Here is a 26,301-nt window from a genome sequence, read left to right as displayed (position 1 = left end):
GACTAACAGGGGAAATGGCAGCCCTACTCTTGGGAAGCAGGTAGCGCTGGTAGCATGCCCTTGGCACCAAGACTCTTCTCCAGGAATGACAGGGCGGAAGAAAAGGAGAGGACCTCAACCCTTCCCCCTCCCCCCTCAGCACTGAACAAACACCCAGTGCCCGGGAGGGGCCTCAGGTTGGGAAAGCTCCCTCCCACCCCATCTCCACCCCTCACCTCATCGTAGAATATGCAGGCGTGTTTCCCAGACACGTAGTTACAGTGACCATAGTTTGTAAGGCACACGTCCATGTCAGCTCCTGCAAGGTGTCAGGAGTGGAAGGAAAGGAAGGCAGAGAACAGACTGTAAGGTGTATGTGTGGGAGAAGTGAGGGAGGGAATTAGCTGTGGGGTGGGCGCCAGTAGAGACCTCAAGGGGTGGGTAGCCGGAGGCCCTCTCCTTATACTTTGAACAAAAATTGATGTCTTTTCCAACCCCTTGCTAAACAACAGCCGTCCCTGACAGCTTATGTGCTTTAGAACATGTGGTTACTATCCAGAGGAGGAACACTAAACCACTGAAGAGGATGGGGTATTTCCATGAGAACACAACATGGGGGTATAGGGCCTATAAATCATATCACCTGAAAGAAAGAGAAATTTCTAGGCTAAGGGCTGATCTGTCTGTCTCTCTGTGCCAGATATAGGGCTACCTGTCTCTAGGACTCCTGGGGAGGTGGGGCAGGGAACCAACGGGTACCTAACTGAAGGTTGGTTATGTGTGAGCCCGTTACTTTTTCAAAGACCTCCAGGGACAAGGCATTTGCCCTCTCCTTCAGGTTTTACCCTGCAGTATTTAAAATGCCTCCCTGAGCAGTGCTCAGAGCTGACTTTCATCTCTGCGGATGCCACACTGAGCACAAAGCAAAAGCGCCTGAGCCAGGGAGGATAAGTGACTGATCGTCTCCAGTCTTAGTCTCTCCCGTCTGGGTAAAAGCTGGGTAATGACCTGGGTAAAACCAGCCAACCCTGGAAAGGGCTTCCCTCACCCCTTCTAGCATCTGTGGGTAAGGGTGCTGATCTTTAGGGCTGAGCAGGTGCAGTGCCTCTCCCCGCTTCCTGGCTGGCTCACCTGTCCCGATGTAGAGGGTTCGATAGCACATGTTCACAGCTCCTCCCAACCCTAAGAGGGGGTAGAACACAGCTCGGGCCTGTACCTCCTTTCTTTGCACTATAAGACAAACATAGGAACAGGATCATTCAGAAACTCAGATCCTGTGACGCAAACACAAACCAACAAGATCTGGACCTTTGGCTCATGGCCTGGAGAAAAATCCCATTGGATGACTCATTTTTCCAAACTCACATCTGACAATGAGCTGCTTCAGAGTGAGGCTTTCTCTCCCCACCCACAGCATTGCCAACATGCGGTAGGGAACGCTATCTTTGAAGATGGCCATGGAATTCAGAGATGATCATACTTTAAGCTCCTGGGCTGCTGGTTGGCTTATCAGGGATATTCCAGCTGCTACTATACTATAGGGAAAACATGGAAAAACAGAAAGCATGGACCAGTGTTTCTCAAACTTTAACTTTAATGTGCACATGAATCCCCTATGATCCTGTAAAAATGCAGATTCAGATTCAGTAGGTCTGAGGTGGGGCCTGAGCTCTCCATTTCTAACATGCTCTTGGGGACTGCTGACACTACTGGTGTGGGGACCACACTTCGAAGCATGAAGGCTCTTAATGGCTAATGCTCAGAGATATCTGAAGCAGAGTTAACCACTTGGGGAAAATTTACAGGAGGCTGGCCCAGTGTTACTCTATTTCTCACCTTGAACTTTTAAAAGTTCCCTCTTGGGAACTCCTTCTAATTCAAATATTTGAAAGCAACTGAGCAGAAAGCATATCACATGTACCCAGAGATACTGGTAGCTGCTTTGCTGTATCTCAAAATAGACTTGCATGAAAGAGTTACAACAGACTTCCGAGTCTAATCAGAAAGCTGTGGTTGTCATCTTGTTCTTGCTCTCCGAGGAAGAAAACCATGATGCGTTAGTAAGCCCATTAAAGGCACACAAGGAGATTTGAGATACTGAACGCTCAGATCCTCCACGGAGGCAAGGCGGCCGTTTGCACACAGAGAGGAGAGATCTGTTGGTGTGGTGGCAGGTGTGGGCATGCGCACCTTCGGTGTGGTGCCCTCCGGAAGCCAGCGGATGTGTCCCGACACTGCCTGGTGAAGCTTGGACCCGGGAGGGGAAAAGCTGATGTATTCTCTGCAAGGCCAGAAACTTGATCAGCTTCTCGTCCAGCATATTTATCTCGATTTCTATTAACCAAAGAGAAAGATTAAAAAGCAGCTGAGGTGGAAATGGAATGTGGAAGTAGGCAAGGGTCACAGAGCAAATAGTTCAACACTCCTGTAATTCAGCGAAGTGACTTTTGTTCAAACAGCACAGAGCACAGAGTGGTACAAAGATTTGGAGCTGGGCCTCTCCCTCGACATCTGCAGTAAGAGGGGGCTCAATGGAGTCTGTGCAGATGCCTCCTGGGGTTGGGTAGAGTGATTTTAAAGTGGTCTTAGGAAGGCAGAGCAGAATAAACTACTTGCCTGTCTGTGGGGGAGGGCCTGGATGTCTGATATCGAGACTTGGATATTTTCCACCCACCCTCTGTTAACAGAGATCAAGATCTATCCCTGTTCTCATTGACTTTGGGGATTTCCCACACATGAGGCCCTTCCTTTGGAGCAAAGCTCCTGGTTTTATTCTGTAAGTCCAGATGATCTACCTGAAGTGAGTTTGTTCTTCTCTCACTGGTTCCTCATCCCCTTCTCCCTAGCCCTTGAGATCAGATAACCCTTCTCTCTCTCTTTTTGTTTTCCTTAAGAGACAGGGTCTCACTTTGTTGCCCAGGCTGGAGTGTAGTGGTACCATCATAGCTCACTGTGGTCTTGGTGGGCTTGGTTGGTATCAAGTGATCCTCCCACCTCAGCCTCCCAAGTAGCTGGGACTACTAGTGTGCACTATCACACCTGGCTAATTTTTAAAAATTTTTCTGTAGAGACAGGGTCTTGCTATGCTGCCCAGGCTGGTCTCCAACTCTTGGCCTCAAGTGATTCTCCAACCTTGGCCTCCCCAAGTGCTGGGATTACAGGAGTGAGCCACCACACTCAGCTATCTTCTCCTACTTTTTGAAATGAGCCAAATGCTGTATAGAGCAGCACCTTCACCATAGCAACTGGTGGAACAGCAGCCACTCACTCACTCACCTCCATTGACATCCATAAATGCTCGAAGTGAGTTGGTGAGGTCCACCATGGCAGTAGAGTTGGCTGGGAAAGAGGGTACGGTTAAAGCGCTTCCTATGGATAACGTGCCGGGGCTGACCTTGCCATCTGGGGACGGAGCAGGAAGACTGTTACTTACGTCGCCTGAGGGAAACCCACCGGTCCAATCCCCCACTGCTGAGACAGGTCTGGATTTCGGACCCAAGGTGATGTTCCCTTCTTGATTCTCAACCCACAGGCTCTGGAACTCCTAGAGCTAAAAACGTGTGGTGAGGAAGGGCAGACGGAACGACAAAGCACCCGGGCACGCAAGTCTCCAGAACACTGAGAACCACTGAAATCCACTGCTCTGGGGAAAGTGGTGGGGCAGCTTCATTCTCTGGGCCACGACCACCTCCCTGTCGCCTACCCTGAACTAAGTAGTAGCCTGCCCTTGCAATTCCTGCCTACTGAAATACAGCTCACAGCGTGCAAAATCTATCCATACCGGTATTAAGAGATAAACGGAGAGAGGAAAATAGCCTGAGGGTAGGACCATCCTGGGTCCATGGGCCCCCATGCAGAGAAATCAGTCACCTGGTTCCCGAGACTCCCAGCTGACTAGGAGGCCAGCTTCAGTTCAGATGGGAGAGACCACCGGGGCGGGGGGAGGGTGGGGGGTGGGTGTCCCAGCAGCATCTGAAACCTGGTTCAGATGCTGGGGTCAGCAACCTCGACGTCCTGATTGCTGACTGGGGACGCAGGTCCATGCTAGGCCAAGTATAGACTTAAGGGACTGCCCTTTGGCATGTGGCCCGAGGGCAAGCTTGTGAAAGGCAGTGCTGCTTTCTGTCCCTGCTTTCCTGATATGGAAGTCCGTCAAACGAGCTGGCTCTGAAAGTCTGCTCATGATCTAGTCTCTTACAGGAGTCGTGAGATACTGAGACCATTACCCAGAACCTCCGGCTGACACAGTGGTTCCAGAGAGCAAGCTGCCTTCTTCTAAGGTGATGGAACAGGCAGAAGACTAGGCCTGAAGGTGTGGGAAGGAGACAGGAGCCCCAGGCTGTAGTTCCAATCCTGCCACTGACTCAGTAGCGGAAATCACCTTAAGGAAATCACTCCAGCTTTCAGAGCCTAAGCAGTCCCATCTATAAAAATGGGGACAAGTTAATATGTGCTTCCTCTTCTATTACAAAAATGGGGAAAACACAAACAATACAGAGATCAAAGTTCTCTGAAGCATTCAAGGGCATATAAGTGTTTTTGGAATCTTAAGTCTTATTTGCCAGGAAGAGCATAAAATTATTCCAAGTCACCCCAAGTCTGAGCAGCACTCACCTGATGATGGCGCTGGTGAGCAGAATCGTTGGTTGGCTCCTGTGGCCAAGATACTGTCTCCTGCTGCGTGGGGGGGAGTGAGCACCCGGGTGGCATTTGGGGGTGAGCCCAACGGCCTTGAATCTGTCAACGGAGGTCCTATCTGAGATTGGACAGTCTTTCTTTGCAAAGTGCTGGTGTTCTCGATGCTGGCACAAGAGCTGGGAATGGAAGGGGGCAGGCTTGGGACAGGAACTAAACTCCTCTGGGGGCAAGAGCTGGGGCCAGTGGCATTCTCTGTCTTCACAATGATGCCGACAGTGTGGTTCTGAAGGCCCCCAGCCGCTGGTGGCGTGAGGGGCTGGGGCCAGCCTTGCCGGTGTGAGAGGCCTGGTAGGGGTGTGTTGGTGCCTGGAAGTCGCCGGGGGTCCGTGGAATCAGTGGGGCTGCTGTAGAGGTGTGGGCCATTGACTTTCACCTCTGTGTTCACTGGCCCGTTGGCAGTCCCACAAGGGGCTTTCTTGGATTTTTCCGCACAAGAACTGCAGCTGATGTCCTCTAGGGCTGGGGGCTGGTGGGGTGGAGAGCAGCTCAGGGAATTCTGGGTGCTAATCCCTGAGGGGCAGGACAAGGGGTAGTGGGAAGGTGTTGGTGCCTTGTCAGCTGTTTGCAGGGAGGTGGTGATTGAGCTGTCAGTCACAATAACAGGCTTAATATCAGCCTTCTCTGTCTGTTCAGAGTCCCAATGCGAAGGCATCTGCTTAGCAGATAAATGTTTCAATATGCTGCACTGGAGCGCAACAACACTACAGAGCCACTGCAACGGAAGGAGAGGAGAGGAGAGGAGGGTGAGAGGCCTGGGAGGCGCTGGTCCTTCCTGCCACAGCGGCCAGGGCTACAGCAGAGCTGACGAGCAGTTTCCGAGGTCCCATCAAGAACGCCCAGGAAGGATGTGCTCGACTCCTGACAGGATTCCATTTCCATTCCCACGGGGTACGCTCGGCAGACAACACCCCGTCAGCAGAGCCTGGGGTTCGCGCTTTGGCCCTGCCACGAAGGCTCACCTTACGACCAATACTCAGCAAGTACCCGAGCACCTGCAGTGTGTCCAGCACTATCGCCTGAACTCTCTACAGGTCAGCTCATCTCCTTCTACAACACAGATTTGCCTGTCTCACAGTGCACTGGGGGACTGATGGAGGAGCAGGCCGGTTGACTCTGTAGTTCTCTCTTACTTGCCTTTGGGATCTGAGCCAGAGGTTCCCTCTGGAATACTCAACTCTTCGGGGGTTTCGGTGAGGGTGGGTAGGGATGGGGACGGGAATGACACTGAGGCTGTTTGCAATAACAACTGTCGTGAGATGGAAGCAAGATTAGATTGGGAATCCCAGCCCTGCCTTCACTCACCTCTTGCTGCTCTGCCTGGGTGGCTAAGTGCTCAGAGTTCAAAAGGTGCGTCTGTGATTCCTCAGGGATCCCATTGCAGATCAGCTCCCCATCCCGAATGGCCGCGGGTGCAATGAGAGGGGGTGGAAACTGGTACTGAGATTTTATAGCATCGGGAACCTGTTCAGGATAGACAGAAGGAGGAAGGAGAGGGAGATAGTGCCAACGTGTCCAGCTGATTCTGCCCTGGCACGCTGTTCTGTCTGTGGTGCTGATGCCCAAGGGACCATCCACTCTGAGGTCCACTGAGGACAAGGAGGCTCAGTGTGCTGCAACTGCTCTGCGTACCCCATCTCTTTGACTCTGACATACGCACACTGGCCTGACAAGGCACAGCAATGGAAACAGCAGGCAGGGCTTCCACTTTTCTTCAAGGTCTAAGGCTTGCAGAACCCAGGAACCTGTGCATGCTGTCTTCTGCTTTGGCCTGAAAGGTGTAAGACTGACACCGGACAGGTCTTCAGAGTGGCACTCTAGGTTCTTATTGCTCAGTGTCAACTTTGGGAGGTGGGTGAGCAGAAACTGAGAGATAAGAACATTCATGGCAGATGTGCTCAGCATGAGCTTTGGCTCATGATAAGCACTCAATCAATGTTAGTTTTCTTTATCCATTCATTCATGACTCATGAAACGACTGAAGACCTCTTTGTTGCACAAAGACAGAAGACACACTCTGAATCACACCATGTAAGAATGAAAAAGCCACACAAGCAGAGAGTCATTCATACATTCGACCAACATTTATTGAGCACTTCCTGCATCTGCGCACTGTTTCAAGTCCTAGAGATCCGGAAATGAATAAAACTTAAGCCTTGCCCTCAAGGAGCTCACAGTCTAGTGGGGAGATAAACACAGAAACATTACAATACAACGTAATGGGTTCCAGAATAGAGGCATGTCTAAAGTGCTACAAAAAACATAGACACAAAGGAAAACCGTTCTTTTAGTGTGGGGGATAGGAGCTGGGGACTAGGGAAGATTTTACAGGAAGTCAGTATGTGAGCTGAGACTTGGAAGTCGAGAAGGAACTTCCAAAGCAGATAAAGGGGAAATAAGGGTTGGGGGTGCAGCATGTATGGCACAGAGATGTGAAAGCACAAGGTGGATTTGGAAAGCATCCAGGGAACCAAGATTTTGGTGACCATGTCCTTAGGGAGGATAAGGGAAGAGGAACTGAAAACAGCTCCCAGAATTTTGGCTTGAGGGACTGGGTAGAGATCACTGTCGTTCACTGAAATAGGAAATATAGGAGGAAGAGCACATTAGGAGGGGCAGAAGATGCTGGTCTTAAGTAGGCTGAGACTGAGGTGCCTGTGGGTTGGGCAGGCAGATGTAGTCTGAATATGAGGAGGAAGACAAGGAATGTGAGTTGAGAGTCACTGCCATAATGGTGTTAGCTGGTGCCATGGGCTTTCTGACATCACTCAGGAATGGGCGGAGGAGGAATGGAGCAGTCTAAGGCTGTACCCTGGGGAAGAGTGAAGACGAACCTTCAACAAATAAAGTTCTGGCCAGCGTGGTGGCTCACACCTATAATCCTAGCACTTTGGGAGCCGAGGTGGGAGGATTACAGTGCCCAGGAGTTGGAGACCAGCCTGAACAAGAGCAAGACCCCATCTCTACTAAAAATAGAAAAATTAGCCAGGTGTCATGGCACACGGCTGTAGTCCCAGCTACTCAAGAGGCTGAGGCAGGAGGATAACTGGAGCCCAGGAGTTTGAGATTGCAGTGAGCTATGATGACACCATTACACTCTCCCTGGGGCAATCAAGTGAGACTCTGTCTCACAAAAAAGAAAGAAAGAGAAAGTTCTCAGTAGATTATACCTGCATTGCTATAATCAAGGAGAAAGGCCAATGTTCCAGGACAGAGCTGGAGTTCTCTGTCAGTGTCCTTTGGTGCCACCGTCCTCACTTCACTCTCAAACTGTCCAAGTACAAAATGCTTTGCAGGTAACTCAAACCTCTGGATTTTCCTCAATAGGGAAACATTTAAAAAATGGGAGGGGGCACCATACAATGACAAGATTTTATCAAGGTGGCCTGGTCTGTTCATTTCAGCAGCCAGGCTCTCTCCTAAATCTATACAACGAGGTACACAGCCTGGATTACTTTTATATCCATTTAACTCAGGTATGAGGCATGGCACCTTTAATATCCCCTAACCGCAACTCAAAACACTTGAATTTAATTTTAGAAAACTTGCTTTTCCATTGAAGTATAAATATTTGCCCAGTTAAGAGTTTGTTATACAAACTGTTATACAGTTAGCATCTTGCTGGTGCTGACACCCACTGGAGGCGATGACAATGGTGTGATTGATTTTTAAAATGCGGCTGCCACCAAGTGGCCGTATTCAAGAATTGCTGGTTTCTGTTGGCACACAGGACTGTCCATAGGATTTCAAATGAGAAAAACCAAGTTTATTTAATGGGTATATAGTGTTGGGCTTCCAAGTTAACTGAATGAGGAGACTGAATGGTTTAAGAAACATCCTCAACACTACAAAATGCTTTTCAATAAAGGAAATTTTTCTGTCAATCTCTGTAAACACATTTTAGCAAATGTGAAATGCATATAAATGTTAGATGTTATTACAGCAATGCTACAATTTGGAGTATAGGTGATATATTAACAGCAGCCTGGAAAATAGATTTAACTTTCCTTTACACATTTTTCTCTTAAGTTCCTGAGCTGGGAATAGCTCCTCACTTTCTACATGGCTCTCTCTCACCAGATAGCTCAGCACAGGGGCCATCTAACAAGAATAGACAGGATGAGTGCCAGGTGAGGGGCAGTAACAACAGAGCACATGTGGGTTTGGGAGGATGAGTTAAAGGGTGCTCATCCTTTGGAGAACTAGAGACTTGTAGACTTCAAAGGCTACTTGGGGTTTGGCTCTCATAATCCTGACAACCCATCCTCAAGTATTAAAATGTAAAGTCATGTCATTACTTGCTGAGAAGCCACAGACAAATCTCTGGGGCTCCCATCTCCCCGTCTGTAAAATTGGGATAATGATCCCCTATCCCATGAAGGCAATCAAAGACCACCATCTTGCCTGCACTAGGCCATGACTCACCTTCAAGCTTCTCCTTTTGACTGACTGGAGCACACGACGGTTAGGAGGGTGCTTCTTGTGGATTCGGTTCAGGAAGTCCACTTTGATGACGTGCTGCGAAATGGTGTCCTGGAAACGATCAAACACCTGGCACCGATTGCTCAGCGTCATATTCTTCTGGTTCAGCTAGGGACAAAGTAGATACACCCTTATGGTGAGACTCAGAAGGTTCCCCACTCCTAGTTAACCCCATTCTGGGTTTAAAAACTAGAAGCCTTTGGCCAAATGGGTTCCTTCCATCAGGGGCCAGGACATTAGCACTCCTGTCAGAGGGCAAGGCAACATGGATGAGACTTCCCACTCAACCCTGCTCAATCCAATGGAGAACTAGTGTGTTCCTGTACCCTAGAGAGGCTTGAAGACAAGAAATAGGGAATTAGTAAGGAAGTGCCCTTCCAAGTTCAGCCTCTGATAGTCTTCTGCTCCAGGTCAGAGAACCCTTTGTCAGGGTACCCTAAAAACAGCACAGGTTTCAGAGGGGATGCAAGCTTTGACCCTCAAGAGACTCAGACTCCCTTCTCAGGAAGGGCCTCTCTCTTACAGGAAGTAGGATTGTGTCCTACATAGGAGCTTGGCTGACAACTGGGTCAGCACCAGAATTCTTGTGCCCTGCCCTATTCCTACTCCATGGTACCAGGGAGCATTAGTGAACCCTCTCAATTTCACATTCTTCCTCTATGGGAGGGGAAAAACCTTGGACTGCTCTTAGAGGCTGGAAGAAGAGAAGAAAGAAGAGTTTCTGCAATAATATACACAAACTATGACACTTATCCTCTTCTACATCTGGCTCCCCAAACTTTAATTCAAAAGAAAGGACTGGTTGTGGCAGCTTCCTAATTAGTAAATTAGGCAAAACCTTTAAGTGGGTAATAAAAAATTAAACAACTAATTATTTCTCATCTGCTGGAAAGCTGCCCTTTAAGATACATATTTGGGTAAATACTTATGGTCATTTTATTTCTGGTTCAGCAGGAAGCAAAACATGACACACACTCTAAGCCTCAGAGAGAAGCTTCCTCCTAGATAAATCTGAGTGGCATGAGTCACAAGAATACAAAGTAACTCTTCTCTTCTGTGTTTAAGTCTTTAACTGAGGTTTCCTTCAGTGCAAGGGCAGGAGAACACTATCATGTTGAAAGCCAATAGTTATTCCATGGTTATCATCATTTGATAGAGAGTTTTTTTTTTTTTTTTTTTGAGACAGAGTCTCACTCTGTTGCCCAGGCTAGAGTGAGTGCCGTGGCATCAGCCTAGCTCACAGCAACCTCAAACTCCTGAGCTCAAGCGATCCTCCTGTCTCAGCCTCCCGAGTAGCTGGGACTACAGGCATGCGCCACCATGCCCGGCTAATTTTTTTCTATATATATATTTTTAGCTGTCCATATAATTTCTTTCTATTTTTAGTAGAGGTGGGGTCTTGCTCTTGCTCAGGCTGGTCTCGAACTCCTGAGCTCAAACGATCCGGCCACCTCGGCCTCCCAGAGTGCTAGGATTACAGGCGTGAGCCACCGCGCCCGGCCTGATAGAGAGTATCTTAAGCAGTAACCTTTTTAATTTGGAAAAGCGGCTCTTATGATAGAGCTCCCCATCCTGAAGCCCTCTCTCATTCAATCTTTTGAATGACTGCTAACTGCCTAAAAGGAGACGTCCTAAACTTAAACTCTTTGGAGAAAGCAAATGACGGCTGTTCTAGTCTCTGGAAAATGTACCAAGACTCTTGGGAGGCAAAGTAATAGCATCTTCATACCATTCATTTATTCATTCAGCAACTTAACTTACTGAACTCCTGTTATTAATATATGCCATCATAAGGAGGTTGTAAAGAATTAAACAAGAGAAAGGAAAGAACCTCATCTGGTGCCTGGGACACGCATTCCATCCAGACAACCAACCATTTATTACCTTAAGGTTGGATCTAATATACTCCCCTTTTAGGAATGTACATCAGCTGCTTAATTCACTGTGGGAGAAATTACAAACAGCTAAGCACTAGTGGGTTAAGTCTGTGTATGCAACCAAAATAAGGCATTGTGGGAAAAGGCAAACTGCACAGCTGAGGTATGTCCAAATGATCAGAACCGAGTATGCTGGTCTACAAAAACCAGCATCTGTGAGATGATAGTGAACTCTGGCACAAAGCTGACTTTAATATGCTTTCTACTGAATCAGTGCACACCCTAGCTGTGCCTGTAGAGGAGCGACTGGACACTGCTGTGCTTACCACCACATGTTCGATGTGATTCGGACACATCCATCTGCCCAGGGGCATGGCAGTGAGCGGCGGCTCGAGGCAGTCCATGTGAAACAGGAGGGGGCAATAGTCACACTGGATGAGAGGGGCCACGCGGCAACTCCTGCAGAAAAGAGATATAGGCCATTTCTGTGGCAAGGTAACTCTGCACTGTGGAATAGCCTCCCCTCCTTAATCCTAATAACATCCTCTCATGCCTTCCTCCTGCAATGATTCAGTTACATTCATGATAAGGTTAAATTTCAGGGCTCCTGTTAGGTTCTCTATTATTCTCTCTTCTAAGAATAACGTGTCTTGTGGGGAAGTGAATGTTTATTTGGAGTATAGCTAAAGTGGCTGCCAGAGCAGGAATGATCAATGCTCAATACCCACTGGGGGAAGATAGCCAACTCTGCTCTGATCTTTCTACTCCTTAAAAGAGAGCAACTATCATTAAAAAAAAAAAAAAATCACTGGCAACCTTTCTAGAGTCTTAACTATAGCAAAAAAAGATTTCCCTTCTGCATGAAGCACTTGGCAGAACTGACAACTAGAGAGAGGTGTGCTGGGAAAATGATTTTGCATGTATTCATGGAAGCATGGTTCAAGGGAGGGGGCCTAAGGAAATGTCAATTACAACTTGTAACACAACGCTCCTTGGGTCCCTGAGCCACAGTTTGTCCTCGCTCAGAGTTCTACTGCTCTACCATGTAGTTCCCTACAGCTTTTACTGATAGTTATTCTCTCCTGCTATCCTGCTCTGACCATAATACAGTCCTTCTAATTCACCCAAGCCAACAAGTCCAGCTTCGGTACCTGAAGCAGCTGGTTCCTGCCACTGAAGAGATCCTATTTGAAGGAAACCAGTGTTTCAGTAAAGGCACAACTGCGGCAGCCTAGGGGCTTTTGGAAGTCATCCAGTCTGATGCACACTAACTACTAAGAATGCTTGTACTACTTTTTTTTTTTCCCTAAAGAGATGAGGTCTTGCTCTGTCACCCAGGCTGGTCTCAAACTTCTGGCCTCAAGTGATCCTCCTACCTTGGCCTCCTAAAGTCCTGGGATGACAAACATGAGCCACCATGCCCAGCCTTGTACTACTTTTAAACTCATCTTTAGTGATTTAACAATGCCTTGTGCCCTTTCCAGGGACTTATGTCCCTGCTGGCCAGAATTTTTCCTACTAGCTAGTCTAAATATCTCACGCTTCAGTTTAAGTCTAACTCCTCTTGTTCTGGCCTCTATCAACACAGTTAACGATACTCCTGTACTGTGATTCTTCAGGGAGCATATTCAAAGCTCTGGTCAGTCCATTAATCAGTCAATCTCTGTGTACTGATACCATTAGAAGATGAGTTGTCCACATTCAACATACATGGTTTGGAAGAGGGAATGGAAGAGAAAAGGCATCATTTGCTGAATATGAGGAACAGCCTCTTGGTACGAAAGAAAATACCTGTTACACGTGAAGCAGACTTTGACCGGTAAGGGAACGAGACCATTGTGATCCAACTCATGTTGCGTCTTCTTTACATTTTTCCCTGTGGTTTCCTCTTTTCGTCTTCTCTTGCTAGAACCTAGAAAAGAAATTGGTGGTACTGAGCTACCCCTGGCTTCAGAGTTCCTAGCCTGTGATATGGAAACAACATTAAATGAAGAGAACAGACGCTAAGCATGTACCATGGCCTACACATGGATCTCTCTGAGGTCCATGGGGCTGGTTTCAAGTGAGAAAAAAGAATGAGAAGGGAGGAAAAAGGAGATAGAGACATAAGTCAGAACCATGATCAAAAGTTACTTGCTAGTGGCAGAAACACATCTAACTGTTTTGCAAACATAAAGTGGTCAGAAACCTAGGTTAGACACTGGCCAAACTAAGAAATATAAATGCCTAAGTCAATAGTCAACAGGATTATTCTGTGGAGGTGGCTGAGGAAGAGACTACACTTTCACCATGTTTTTAAAGAAATCAGAAAAGTTTTGATTCCATATGCATCCTTCTTAAATCTACCAATTTTGCTTTCTATGGGAAGAAAAAGAAAGAAAAAGAAAAACTTCTTTAGAGGCTTTGTAGTATCAAGTTGAAGGCAGGACTTGATTAAAAAAAAAAAAAACAGTGGAGGGCAATTTGGTAATATATATCAAAACTATAAATGCATAGTTTTGGCCAGGCGTGGTGGCTCATGCCTATAATCCTAGCACTCTGGGAGGCCAAGGCGGGAGGATTGCTTGAGGTCAGGAGTTCGAGACCAGCCTGAGCAAGAGCAAGACCCCCATCTCTACTAAAAATAAAAAGAAATTATCTGGACAACTGGAAAAAAAAAAAATATATATATGTATACACACATATAAAAAAAATTAGCCAGGCATGGTGGCGCATGCCTGTAGTCCCAGCTACCTGGGAGGCTGAGGCAGAAGGCTCTCTTGAGCTGTGAGCTAGGCTGACGCCACGGCACTCTAGCCAGGGTGCCAGAGAGAGACTCCGTCTCAAAAAAAAAAAAAAAAAAAAAAAGAATAGCCACCACGCCCCACTAATTTTTTCTATATATTTTTAGGTGTCCAGCTAATTTCTTTCTATTTTCAGTAGAGACGGGGTCTCGCTCTTACTCAGGCTGGTCTCGAACTCCTGAGCTCAAACGATCCTCTGGCCTTGGCCTCCCAGAGTGTTAGGATTATAGGCGTGAGCCACTGCGCCCGGCCTAAATGCATAGTTTTGACTGAGCAAGTTTAATAGTAGAAATTTGCCCCATAGATATACTTACACATCTACACATGTGTATAATGATATTATTTAAAAAGTTATTCATTGAAGCACTACCTGTAGTAACAAAAGATTAGGAACAACCTAAATGTCCATCAATAGAAAACTGGTCAAACAAATTATGACATATCTATACAATAGACTATTACGTAACCATTAAAAAAAGTGAGGAAATTCTACATTAATATGAAAAGACTTTTACAGTGTATTGTGAAGTGAAAAAAGCAAGGTGTAGAATGCCATATCTAGTATGTTATTTAAGGAGAAAATAATGAGCGTATTTGCTTTTATATGCACAAGGAAATTCGAGAAGAATAAACAAGAACCAACCAGCGGTTACTTGTGATGGGCAAGAAGGTGGAAACTAGGAAACTAGGCAAATGGCAGACAGGGGTGGACGGGAAATTTTTAATTATAAGCTTTTTTAATGTTTTTTAATTTCTGAACCATGGGAATATAGCACCTACTCAAAAAACAAAACAAAACAAAACAAAACAAAAAAACAACATACTGAGAGGAGGTGGGAAAGGAGTTTAAAGACTCACAAAATGGAAAATTGAATAAGCACTGTAGTGGTTAAGACCTTCAAAGATCTTTCCAGGCAGAACTAGGAACAGGAACCCAAGAAGGCAGCTATAAAGACTTACCCTGCAGGCAGTACTGCTCTTTTGCTGGACAATAATCCTTTGGGAAAGCTGGGGTGGGGGAGGGAGTAGGATGATGGTTTGGCTAACCTGGTAGTGCAGTGGTACAAGTCAGTTCATTGGGCAACTGAAATTGGGTGGGGTTCCGCTCCATGGCAGCAGCAATCAGCAGCTCAAAGGGCCGCCTCAGCTGGGGCTGCACATAGTCCGGCTCCGCTGCTACTGGCTCCTCGTCCACGTCAATGATGTCCTCATCAACGTCGTTCTGCTCAGAGGTGGGGGTCTCTGTGCTGGCATTGGATGTGGGTGTGCCAGGCCGGCTGGCTCTCCTTTCTAGGATCCGGGCATGAGCAATGGCCTTGAGTTCGGCTTTGCTAGCTGATCTGTCCAGCAAGTCAGTGTCACTGCTGGGGGATGTAGTCCGTTTGCCAGATTTGTCCACCAGTCCATTGACATGACCCAGCTCCTTTTTCTGCTCTCGTTTCTGTGCAAATGAATAGGTGGGCCCATCATGAAAAGTATCACAAAAAAGAAAGAGATGGGTGCTACAAAGTCTTGATAGGCCACTAACCAAAATTATGAAAGTGCTTTACGTATGACAGAATCATCCACCTGGGGACTCAGAACACTGGTCTGTTAAAGATGACACAACTATGACTGAACTAATCTAAAGCTGACAAAACTATTACAGCAGGGAATCACCAAAAAGCATGGAAAGTTAGGAACAATTATACATCATTAACTCTAACTTTATACAACATACAACATCTATAAAGTACAGGGCAAATGGCTAAAATGTTAACACAGTGAGAATAAATTTAGTGAGACTAAGTGAGAACAGTAAGAATAACATAGTGAAAATCAATGAGATCACTGTAGTTTGTCTTGAAGCATCCTGACCTTCTGAATGGTTTTAAAAATTTCGGTCAAAATAAAGAAAGTCTGCAAAAGCAAAGGTAGTAAAAACAGGCAAGTAGAGCGTCTAGTTCAAGGAGGTTAGATGCTGGCATGGAGAGTAACTACGCTACAAGGTGGAGGGGTGGTATGGGAAAGGGAGCGACCCAGCAATCACGGTGTCCAAGAAGGGTGGTTTTCAATATCTCACTTTTAACTAGAACTCTGAAAATGACACTTCTTAGCAGGTAGGGAAGTGGAAAAAGACTAAGTGTACCCAGGAGAACTGGATGTCTGATAATGTATTTTCCTCCAAGACTCCAAATAGAGTGGTCAAAGGAAGGTTTAACACTGGTCTCCAGTTAGGGGATCTGGGATCTTGTCCCAGTTCTGCCACTGATTCCCTCTGACCTTGAGTGACTCGTGCTGGTGGGCAGGAATTTCTCCATCTACGAAGTGAGACTAATAAAACCTTTCTCCTCTTCCTCTTAGGGATGTAGTGGAGATAGAGAGGGTCATATATATGAAAGGGATGGCTCTGTATTGGAGGAAGACCTAGCTTCCACCAGGAATCATGATAGGATCTGAAAATCAGCGGTTGGTGAGGCCCAGAGGATGTATCATTTCAATCCACTTCAGTGAACAGAAGGCCTAAAGGGAGTAATGGTGGTGGGAAAGGCAGATTTGGCACTGGCAGGCAAAGAGGTCCATGTGAAAGCAGGTCAGAGCGGCATCTCAGGAGAAGCACCCTGTGTCAGAAAAGGGCATACTATAATCCTCTCAGCAAACAGCTCTGCTTCTAGAAAACTGTTAAAGTAACAGAGCTCTGTCAATTTCCTTGAATCCTTGGGAAAGTTAATCTACACTTCTAAGTCTCAGTTTCTTCTTCTTTTTTTTTTTTGAGACAGAGTCTCACTCTGTTGCCCAGGCTAGAGTGAGTGCCGTAGCGTCAGCCTAGCTCACAGCAACCTCAAACTCCTGGGCTCAAGCAATCCTCCTGTCTCAGCCTCCTGAGTAGCTGGGACTACAGGCATGCACCACCATGCCCGGCTAATTTTTTCTATATATATTTTTAGCTGTCCATATAATTTCTTTCTATTTTTTTAGTAGAGATGGGGTCTCGCTCTTGCTCAGGCTGGTCTCGAACTCCTGAGCTCAAACGATCCGCCCACCTCGGCCTCCCAGAGTGCTAGGATTACAGGCGTGAGCCACCACGCCCGGCCTCAGTTTCTTCTTTTCCAAAATGGAGATCTACTATTGGCACCCTGTGATAGCTGTATGGATTAAATGCGACAACAAGTTTCCATTCCTGGCATATGATGGAAACTAACATAATGTTAGTTCCTTTTCTCTACCCTTGTTACCTGGCTTCACCTCTTCTCCCTCAGCTCCTCCCAACCCTTTTGGGTCCAGCTTCTTTGAGTGGCAAGTTTCTGAAAGGCCTCCTGGCTGGCAGGTGCCTCTACAGGCCCTGCTGTAACCTAACTGGGGATGCACAGGAAAGAATCCCGCAAGATGGACAGGCTGGAGGATGGCCTGGCTTGTGGACTTTAGGAGAAATCGAGCTTCAGCTGTGGTTAGGTGGTTGACTTCGCTTTGGCTTGCTTTTTAGTAGGAACTCTTGTGCACATATGTGAAAAACAGTGTCTGCCTAACTGTTTACCTTCTTCTTAAGGGCCGAAAACTGTTACACACATAAACCACAATCTCTGAATCATGCCCTCATCCTGTTTCTGCAACTAAGGAAGTCATCATTCACTGTGACATCATGTTCAGGGGTGAGGAAAACAGAGGTGATGTCACCACAAAGTAAAGTTGCTCAGTGTATAATTAGTGTGGCGGAGAGGGGGTGGTTTACAACTCACAAATTCTAATCCATAGCCTATATATTTGAGGATTGGGTAATCATATCTGAGTAGAAACACATCTACTTCCTTTTTTGATAAGGGAGAATTTAGCTCTTGTACCCCACAAAAACTCTCAAAGTAGAAAATAATGAACCATGTTCTTAAGCCAGTATTGAATTATCAAAGCTAAGGGAACGGGAGCTAAAGAGAGATTAGGCAACCTGAGGTACAAACAGGTTCAAAATCCTCTCCATGCAATACACCTGGCCAAGGCTCTGGATACCAGTGACTTATTTGCCTTGGGAGGAGATAAAAATCCCTTTTCCATCAAGCTGGAGAAGCAGCCTTCTTTTTCTTTAGCCATGGATAAGGCTGTCGCCACTTATTAGGAAGTCAACAAGGAGATGAGACTACTCCTGCCACTGGTGACTGAACATGGCTCAGTAAATTAACACACCTCTTCTGCCCATTTCAGCAGCCCATGTTTGGATTTTTAGGCCCTACTGGATTCCAAACAGTCACCATGGGGAGAGTGGGGTGATTCCAGGGCTGGAAAAGACAAGAAAAAGGGACGAAAATGCCTTGAGGGCCAGGCCATCTTAGCTCTAGAATATCAGTGCTCTAGATTTGGCATTTTGAGCAGAGCCTTCAGAAAGCAGCATTATTACCTTTCGGCGAACAGTGCACCGGTGACACATCCACTCCCCAGGAGGCAACATCTCTTCACTCAGTGGAGGGTTACTGCAGGGAAAAGACAAGGGCAAGACTAAGTAACTAACCCTTTGATGCAGCAGGGAAAAGCCTAGGTAGGTCTGGCACAAAGCTGAATGTCCCTAACCTCCTATTTTGGCCAGTCTTGCAGCCCTGCTAAGATTTGCTCATCTTTCAAAATACTTACTCGGCAGCATTTAGAATACCCTGAGTGAACATCCCTTCTTACCTTAGTAAGAGAACCAAATGCAGAGCTATTAACATTAGGCTTTTAGGAAAAGGTATAAATAACTAGTTTGGAGCTTAGAGAGTCATTCCTAAACTCTGCACCATGCTAATAAAATCACTGAGAGGTCCACCACACTGTTTTAAAAGTCTGTTAGTGCAGGTCCAAGCTCTTCCATCTGCTGTTCAAAGCCTTGTCACATGGTCACATTCTATCTTTCCAGGCCCCCTTCTGGTACCCTTCCTGATAATCAAATTGAAGACTTGCTATTTCTTCGCCTGGAAAACTATGCCTGTTAAAACCCTATTTATTCTTTAAGGTTTGCCTCAAATAACAGTGTGGTGGATTAAAGACAGCTACAAATTCTTTGCACAGCCTCCCATCCACAAGTAGTCATTTTCTTCCTCTTGAATTGGGCTTGCCTTGTGACTTGTTTTGACCAACAGAATGAAGCAGAGGTGACAATGTTGTAAAAGGCTAGGCCTTAAGAGATCACAGAGTTCTCTTTTATATTCTTGGAATGTTCCATCTTAGACACTGCTGTCATGCTGTGAGAGGCCACACAGAGGAGACCTATATTCCAAACAACAGCTTCAGTGGAACTCCAATCCAATAGGCAGCACCAACTACAGCTATGTTAGCGAGTCATTTTGGACATACCAGCTCAATAGAGCCTTCAAGTGACTATACTCCCAGCAGCAAAATGGAACAGAAAAACCACCCAGCTGAGCCCAGGCAACCCTCAGAATTGTGAGAGATGGTAACTAGTTTCTGTATCTAACCACTGAATTTTGGGGTGGTTTGTTAAGTAGCAACAGATAATCAAACACAGCTCTCCCATGAGGTCTTTCCAGATTACTCATTATCTTGGACTTCTTGTTGCATGGTTTAGTTCTCTTTTAGCATTTCTCATGCTTTGCTTCATGTGATAGTTCTCTTATTTCTTTTATTAGAGGGATAAAGACAATGATTGGATTTCTTCTTTCTTTCCTTTTCTTTAGAGACAAAGTCTCGCTCTGTTGCCCAGGCTAGAGTGCCATGGCGTCAGCCTAGCTCACAACAACCTCAAACTCCTGGGCTTAAGCAATCCTGCCTCAGCCTCCCGAGTAGCTCGGACTACAGGCATGCGCCACCATGCCCAGCTAATTTTTTTCTATATATTTTTAGTTGTCCAGCTAATTTCTTTCTATTTTTAGTAGAGACAGGGTCTTGCTCTTGCTCAGGTTGGTCTTGAACTCCTGACCTCAAGGGATTCTCCCACCTCGGCCTCCCACAGTGCTAGGATTACAGGGGTGAGACACCGCGCCAGGACTTCTTTCTTTTTATTTTTATAATATAGAGGTTGTGTACACAGTAGTCACTCAGTAAGTCAATACTGAATCAAAACTAGAGCCATGTAGGGCTGGGCCTTATAGATCCTCTAGGTCATCGATTTCCATGAAAGTTACCCCAAGAGCTACACGAGACTTTATTAAATCCTTGGGAGGATCACATTTATAATGCCTATACAACAGTGGTTCCCAAAGTATGGTCCCCAGATCAGCAGCATCAGTGTCATCTGGGAATTTATTAGAAATGCAAATTCTGGGACCTCCCTCCAGATCTAGTGAATTAGAAACTCTACGAGTGGGTCTCAGCAATTTGTGTTTACCAAGCCCTCAAGGTGATTTTGCTGAACACCAAAGTTTGAAAATCACTGCTATATTGAATAAAGCAACATTTATGCTTAAGAAATTCCTACCTTTCATTCTTGGCAGTCACCTACTTGGAATGGTAAGGAGAAAATTTTTCTTTTTTTTTTGAGACAGAGTCTCGCTCTGTTGCCCGGGCTAGAGTGAGTGCCGTGGCGTCAGCCTAGCTCACAGCAACCTCAAACTCCTGGGCTCAAGCAATCCTCCTGTCTCAGCCTCCCGAGTAGCTGGGACTACAGGCATGCGCCACCATGCCCGGCTAATTTTTTCTATATATATATTTAGCTGTCTATATAATTTCTTTCTATTTTTAGTAGAGATGGGGTCTCGATCTTGCTCAGGCTGGTCTTGAACTCCTGAGCTCAAACGATCCGCCCACCTCGGCCTCCCAGAGTGCTAGGATTACAGGCGTGAGCCACCGCGCCCGGCCAGGAGAAAATTTTTCTTCAAAGAATGTGAGAAACAGCAAAAAACAAAAAAAACCACTTGAGTATTTTTTACAATATACAAGCCCTTTTAAGTTCCAGGGTTTAATGCTATGCTGTTTTGCCATTTCCACTTAAAACAGCACCTGGCTTGGCAAATTTTTCTAGTTTCTGCTCTGCCATGCTTCCCTGGAGCCCCGGGCATACAGGGCAGATGCCCACCAAGCCTTCACAGCTCACTGCTTCCCTTACTCCTTGTTTCCTTAGTGAAATCTCAGGAGGATGCTTACCAGGAAGCAGAAAACTAGAGACATAGTGGCCTGCTGGGACAGGTCTCCAAACCCTAGAGGATCACAGGTGAATGTCACCTGTAGTCTTTCCTTGTTCTCTCCAATGTATTTCTGTAATAGGCCACATCCAAACTACTGAAACGCATGCATGTAATTTGCAAAAGACTCTGCTATGCTTCAGCAGCTGTTATATTAAAATTAACCCTGAAGCCTGTCACTTCTGATTCTGTTTTTCATCATTTCTTTTCATCTGTCCCACTGGCTTTGTATCACAATACCCTACATCAAACATGCAAAGCAGAGAAGGGTGAGGCAAGGTGGTATGGGCTTAGATCTTTGACCAGGATGTGAACTAGTCTCTCGGCCACCCTTCATATTTTCCTCAGTCTATTCCCAAACTTGCTGACAGAATGATTTATCCAAAATACAATTATGATCATATCACTCTTCTGAAAAAGTCTTTCAATGGTGCCCCTCCCCTATCCATCACAAGATAAATTTCAAACTCCTTAGTAATGCAGATAAGACCCCTGTGGCTAGAACCCTGACTCTTTCTGCAGCTCCATCAGTCTGCTGGCTCCCTGCATAGCCCATACTGTTTCTCATCTCTGTGTCTCTGCTCACTCCAGGGTCACCACCTACCACCACACAACCCTTCCCCTAATCCTCACCTGGTGAACTCTTTAACTTTTGAGGCTCAAGTCAGGTATTCTCTCCAGGAAGCTTTTTCTAAGCCTCTGGTTCCCCACAGCACTTCTGCACCATACTGTACTCAAACCATTACGTACCTGAATCCCCTTCTCTATGACTCATTTACCTTTGTAGCATCACACCATGTACAATGCCTGCCATGTACCAGGCACTAAAACTTTAAAGAACTAGGGAAACACTAAAAGAATAGGCTTCTAAGAAGTGAATATAACCCCTCCAAAGCCATGAGGCAAGGTAATGCAATTGGGCAGGCATTTGTTTTGGTGGTTAAATCATATATGAAATTACTTAGGGTTTTCTAAGTCACAAAACAATGAGAAGACATGGGAGTCAAAGTCCATACTTGCAAACCTAAACTTCAAATACTGAATGACTCCACCCCACTCATTTTAATTGTCTTTAAACAATTTGATTTTTAATCTTGTTTCTCTTTCTTAACACAGAGGTAAAATGTTTAAAACTTATATTAAGAGGCTCTAAAAAGCAATTCCTTGTTGGTTTCTAACAGATCACGTTTAGAGACACCAAGTTCGAGAATACACATTTCTTAGAATTCTAGATTATGGCCATAGGTTCCTTTTTTTTTTTTTTTTTTTTTTTTTTTTTTTTTTTTTTTTTTTTTTTTTTTGAGACAGAGTCTCACTCTGCCAACCCAGCTCCCTGGCTAGAGTGCAGTGGTGTGATTATAGCTCACAGCAACCTCAAACTCCTGGGCTCAAGCGATCTTCCTGCCTCAGCCTCCCAAGTAACTGGGACTACAGGCGCGTCACCTCGCCCAGCTAAATTTTCTATTTTTTTGTAGAGGCAGGGTCTCACTCTTGCTCAGGTTGGTCTCAAACTCCCAACCTCAAGCAATCCTCCTGCCTCACCCTCCCAGAGTGCACGGATTACAGGCATGAGCCACCACACCTGGCTGGCCCATAGGTTCCTTTTTTCTAGGTCTGCCCTAAATGTGGGATGGGGGCTGTGAATTTAGGGAGTGGTCCAAGGAAATCCTAGTGTTGTCTCCAGGATGAACACAGAACATTTAAATGAGTGAGGCCATCACTTCTTTAGTTGTTGAGATTTGCTGCTTTCTTAGAGACAGAACATGCATCTCGAAATAAGCAATTTAAAAAGATGGTATCTTGAGAGAAGGCAGTAATATCTAAGATGCGGTGGATAGGAAAGGAGGGTCTAAGTTTCTAGAAAATGATCATCACAGGCATAGCCCATCATAAAACTTTCTCATGATCATGTTTCCTCTCTGCTGCAAGCAATTTCTTTCTTTCTTTCTTTTTTTTTTTTTTTGAGACAGAGTCTCACTCTGTTGCCCAGGCTAGAGTGAGTAGTGAGTGCCGTGGCGTCAGCCTAGCTCACAGCAACCTCAAACTCCTGGGCTCAAGCGATCCTCCTGTCTCAGCCTCCCGAGTAGCTGGGACTACAGGCATGCACCACCATGCCCGGCTAATTTTTTCTATATATATTTTTAGCTGTCCATATAATTTCTTTCTATTTTTAGTAGAGATGGGGTCTCGCTCTTGCTCAGGCTGGTCTCGAACTCCTGAGCTCAAACGATCCGCCCACCTCGGCCTCCCAGAGTGCTAGGATTACAGGCATGAGCCACCACGCCCGGCCTTCTTTCAATCTATTCAGAAGGCAGCTTTTCAACTCAAATTCCTAGAGGAAAAGGATTCATGAAATGGCTCCAGGAAAGACACTGTCATTCAGGTAAGCTCAGGAACCAGTTCTGAAAGAGGCTGTTTTGCTCCATTATCAGAAATGCTGCCGACAGGGAAAGGATTCTAGGGAGAAAGGAGATTCTGTAGCCTCAGGGTACTCAAGTACTCATTCTGAAGACTTCCTCACCTCGGCTGCCCATCTCAAAGCTCCTTCCCCGTAAGAATGGTGTTCCCATAAGCTTAGTGTGCAACTCTGAAACAATTATGTGCATGCTAGAGTCTTTAAATCATGATATGCCTGTCGAGATAAACAAGAATCTGCCCCAGCTCCCTCTCATCCCTATTTATCAATGAAGCAGAGTGCTGGAAGCCATCCTTTATACTAATAAAAATAAATCATTAAAAGTCAGGTAACACTGAGATTACTCTACCAGAGTTTCAGCTACTCAGCAATGAAAATACTATATAAGGAGCCAGTGCTGCCTGTAAAGACATCAATGTGCTTCCGAATCACTAAAGCCTAGAAATAGCAGAGTGATAACTTCATCTTACATCTAGTGCATTACAGTTCACAAAGTATTTTAACAGATGCTCTTATTTAATCTTCACTGTCACACTCTAAGATAATTCTTATTCCCATGATACAGGTGAGGAAACAAACTTATCTAAAGCCATGAGAACTAATAAGGAGCAACACTGGAATCCAAATCAGAGTTTCCTGGTTCTTTCAAATCTTGAGCCCAAGCTGTTTTTTAAGAACCTTTAGTAGCTCTCTTATTTCTAGGGAACACAACAGAATATCCATCGGGGTACTTTCCTTAATCTCAAGGCTGAGCATTTCCTTCTGTATCAGTCAATATTTATAGAGTCCCCGTTGCTTACTTATCGATGGACTAGGTACCACACTGGAGGATGAACACAAACCAAATAAGTTATTATCTATCCCATCAAAAAATGTAGCCTTGGCTAGGCGTGGTGGCTCACGCCTATAATCCTAGCACTCTGGGAGGCCAAGGCAGGAGGATCCCTTGAGGTTAGGAGTTCGAGACTAGCCTGAGCAAAAGCAAGACCCCTTCTCTGCCAAAAATAGAAAAAATTAGCTGGGTATGATGGCATGTGCCTGCAGTCCCAGCTACTCAGGAGGCTTGAGGCAGGAGGATCGCTTGAGTCCAGGAGTTTGAGGTTGCAGTGAGCTATGATGATGCCACTGTACTATACCCTGGGCGTCAGAGCAAGACTCTGTCTCAAAAAAATAAAAGTAGACTTGGGAAGAGAGGACCTACGTCATTCATCCACTCAAACATTCACTGGATGCTCATTTTATGCTAGACAATGTGGTAAGTACTGGGATTTCAGACATGGTCCTTGCTTTCAGGGATCACAAGCTAGAGACAAAGTGAACAGGACACTTGGTAATGAGATCACATACAATCAACTACAAAGTGATTCTTGCCATACAGACCCACATAGGACTCAACTGCTCATGGATGCCAGAATCAGTGAAGAGCCCCAGAAGTTTGGTCATTTGGTACCTGAAAGTGACCATGCCCTTTTCCCTACTCTCTTTTCATAATTCAGAGCTATTCAGCAGATGATAATTCAGCCAATGATGCTTTAAGTGAAGTGAAATACCTCAAGGGGTTCAGGAGGAATCCATAATTTCAGAAGCAGGTGTATTTCTGAATTTTTATAAACAATCTGATAAAAGGTTCTAGCAGTGGGTACATTTTTCCTGGGAATAAATGTTCCCAGAATAGTTGTCTTGGAAAACTGGTAGCTCTTTAGCCAACAGGCCAAGGACCATTACTTTATTGTCTGGATTCAAAAAAAATATGGCCCGCAATGCTATGAGATAGGCACTCCTTTCCACAGGCAGAGAAGAGAGTGCCTTTTAAGCACACATCTTTTGCAGAATATCTTTCCACCTTCACCGTTGTAGATAAGTTTCCTTCCAGGTCATTTGTTTAAAAGCCCTGGCCTGCAATTCCTGGCCAGAAAGTGACTATTTATTTTAACCACCACCTGATCTTAAAAGATCTTCTGTTAGCTATCAAATAGTTCATAACAATAAAGCTCTGAATCTTCAGAGACTGCACGTTCAACTGAAGGATATGCTTGTCAGAGTTTTACGTGGCTCTCCTGAGGCCCAGAGGGCCCACAGATTCTTAACGGTAATGTCTATACACAAACCAATTGCATTAATTTTTCAAAATTAAAACTTTCCTAAAGCCAAGCATGATTCCAATATATCTAGACTCCCATAAACAAATCCAAATGGCTAGTCTTTATTGCTGATGAGGGTGTCTAGATCAGTCTATTTCTGGAGTCATCGAGGAGAAAACTACACACACACACCTCTCAGCTAACAGTAATGCCCGCACTGACAGACCTCTCCGTGTCAAAGATTCAAAGCCCAGAGCCAGATGATCCTAACTCACAGCTCAAGGATGGAACCCAGTTTTAATTTAGAATGCCTTTCATTCACTAATGAGGCTGCAGCTCACCACTGCAGGTGGAAGATGTTGGTAGTTGTCATGGTTCTTGGCTCTCTAATTAAGAGGATCTATTTCAAGTCATATACTAGTGTGGCTGATCTGAATCTAACCTCACTCATCTCCCTTGCCTATTAATACATGTGAACCTGCACGACATTAACATTTACTTCAGATTCAGTCACCGCCAGTGGGACCTGTTGCTCTATAGCACTGCGTTAATTATCCATCCAGCACAAGCAGTTTTTCAATATGGAACTGGAAGGGAGAAGGGGGAGGGGGAGAAGAGAACAAAGGGAGGAGGGGAGAGGTGGAGGGAGAAAGGGAGATCGGGAAGCAGAAAGACTGCCTTTTATTCCAGAGACCTTTTTTTGTGTTACGACACACAGATAAAAATGGTGTTGGGCTCTGAACCTGTTTTTTTTTTTTTAATATGTGAAATTACTGATGTGTGGCTTGCAACTGTCCATCCCCTTAAGTGACACTGACATTTTAAAACTTGAGCCAATGGCAGCCTGAGAGACATGAAAATTTCACTTAACCAAATTAAAAGCTTTGCTGTTATGTGTTAGGACAAAAG

The 26,301-nt window shown here is 45.5% G+C and overlaps 2 protein-coding genes across 3 annotated transcripts in view; one reads left to right on the top strand and one right to left on the bottom strand.

The window, feature by feature from the left end:
• Positions 1-24,279, top strand: part of ERAL1 (Era like 12S mitochondrial rRNA chaperone 1) — a 64,954-nt gene extending 40,675 nt beyond the window's left edge. Inside the window, exon 11 of the transcript XR_011234888.1 lies at positions 24,200-24,279. The gene's annotated coding sequence lies outside the window, so the exon portion shown is untranslated. The remainder of the gene's footprint in view (positions 1-24,199) is intronic.
• PHF12 (PHD finger protein 12) overlaps positions 1-26,301 on the bottom strand; it is a 41,963-nt gene that overhangs the window by 2,110 nt on the left and 13,552 nt on the right. For both annotated transcript variants that reach the window (XM_069482220.1, XM_069482219.1), the window contains 11 exons: positions 18,183-18,255; positions 14,864-15,257; positions 12,825-12,945; positions 11,360-11,492; positions 9,100-9,264; positions 5,980-6,138; positions 4,594-5,389; positions 3,256-3,381; positions 2,170-2,313; positions 1,111-1,209; positions 216-298 (listed from right to left, as the gene is read on the bottom strand). In XM_069482220.1, the coding sequence (XP_069338321.1) occupies positions 216-298; positions 1,111-1,209; positions 2,170-2,313; positions 3,256-3,381; positions 4,594-5,389; positions 5,980-6,138; positions 9,100-9,264; positions 11,360-11,492; positions 12,825-12,945; positions 14,864-15,257; positions 18,183-18,255 (2,293 nt within the window). The remainder of the gene's footprint in view (positions 1-215; positions 299-1,110; positions 1,210-2,169; positions 2,314-3,255; positions 3,382-4,593; positions 5,390-5,979; positions 6,139-9,099; positions 9,265-11,359; positions 11,493-12,824; positions 12,946-14,863; positions 15,258-18,182; positions 18,256-26,301) is intronic.

This window comes from Eulemur rufifrons, chromosome 9, assembly GCF_041146395.1.
Source record: "Eulemur rufifrons isolate Redbay chromosome 9, OSU_ERuf_1, whole genome shotgun sequence".
In the NCBI taxonomy this organism is placed as follows: Eukaryota; Metazoa; Chordata; class Mammalia; order Primates; family Lemuridae; genus Eulemur; species Eulemur rufifrons.
The sequence above is the reverse complement of the archived record's forward strand: the minus strand, read 5'-3'. Positions and strand labels throughout refer to the sequence as shown.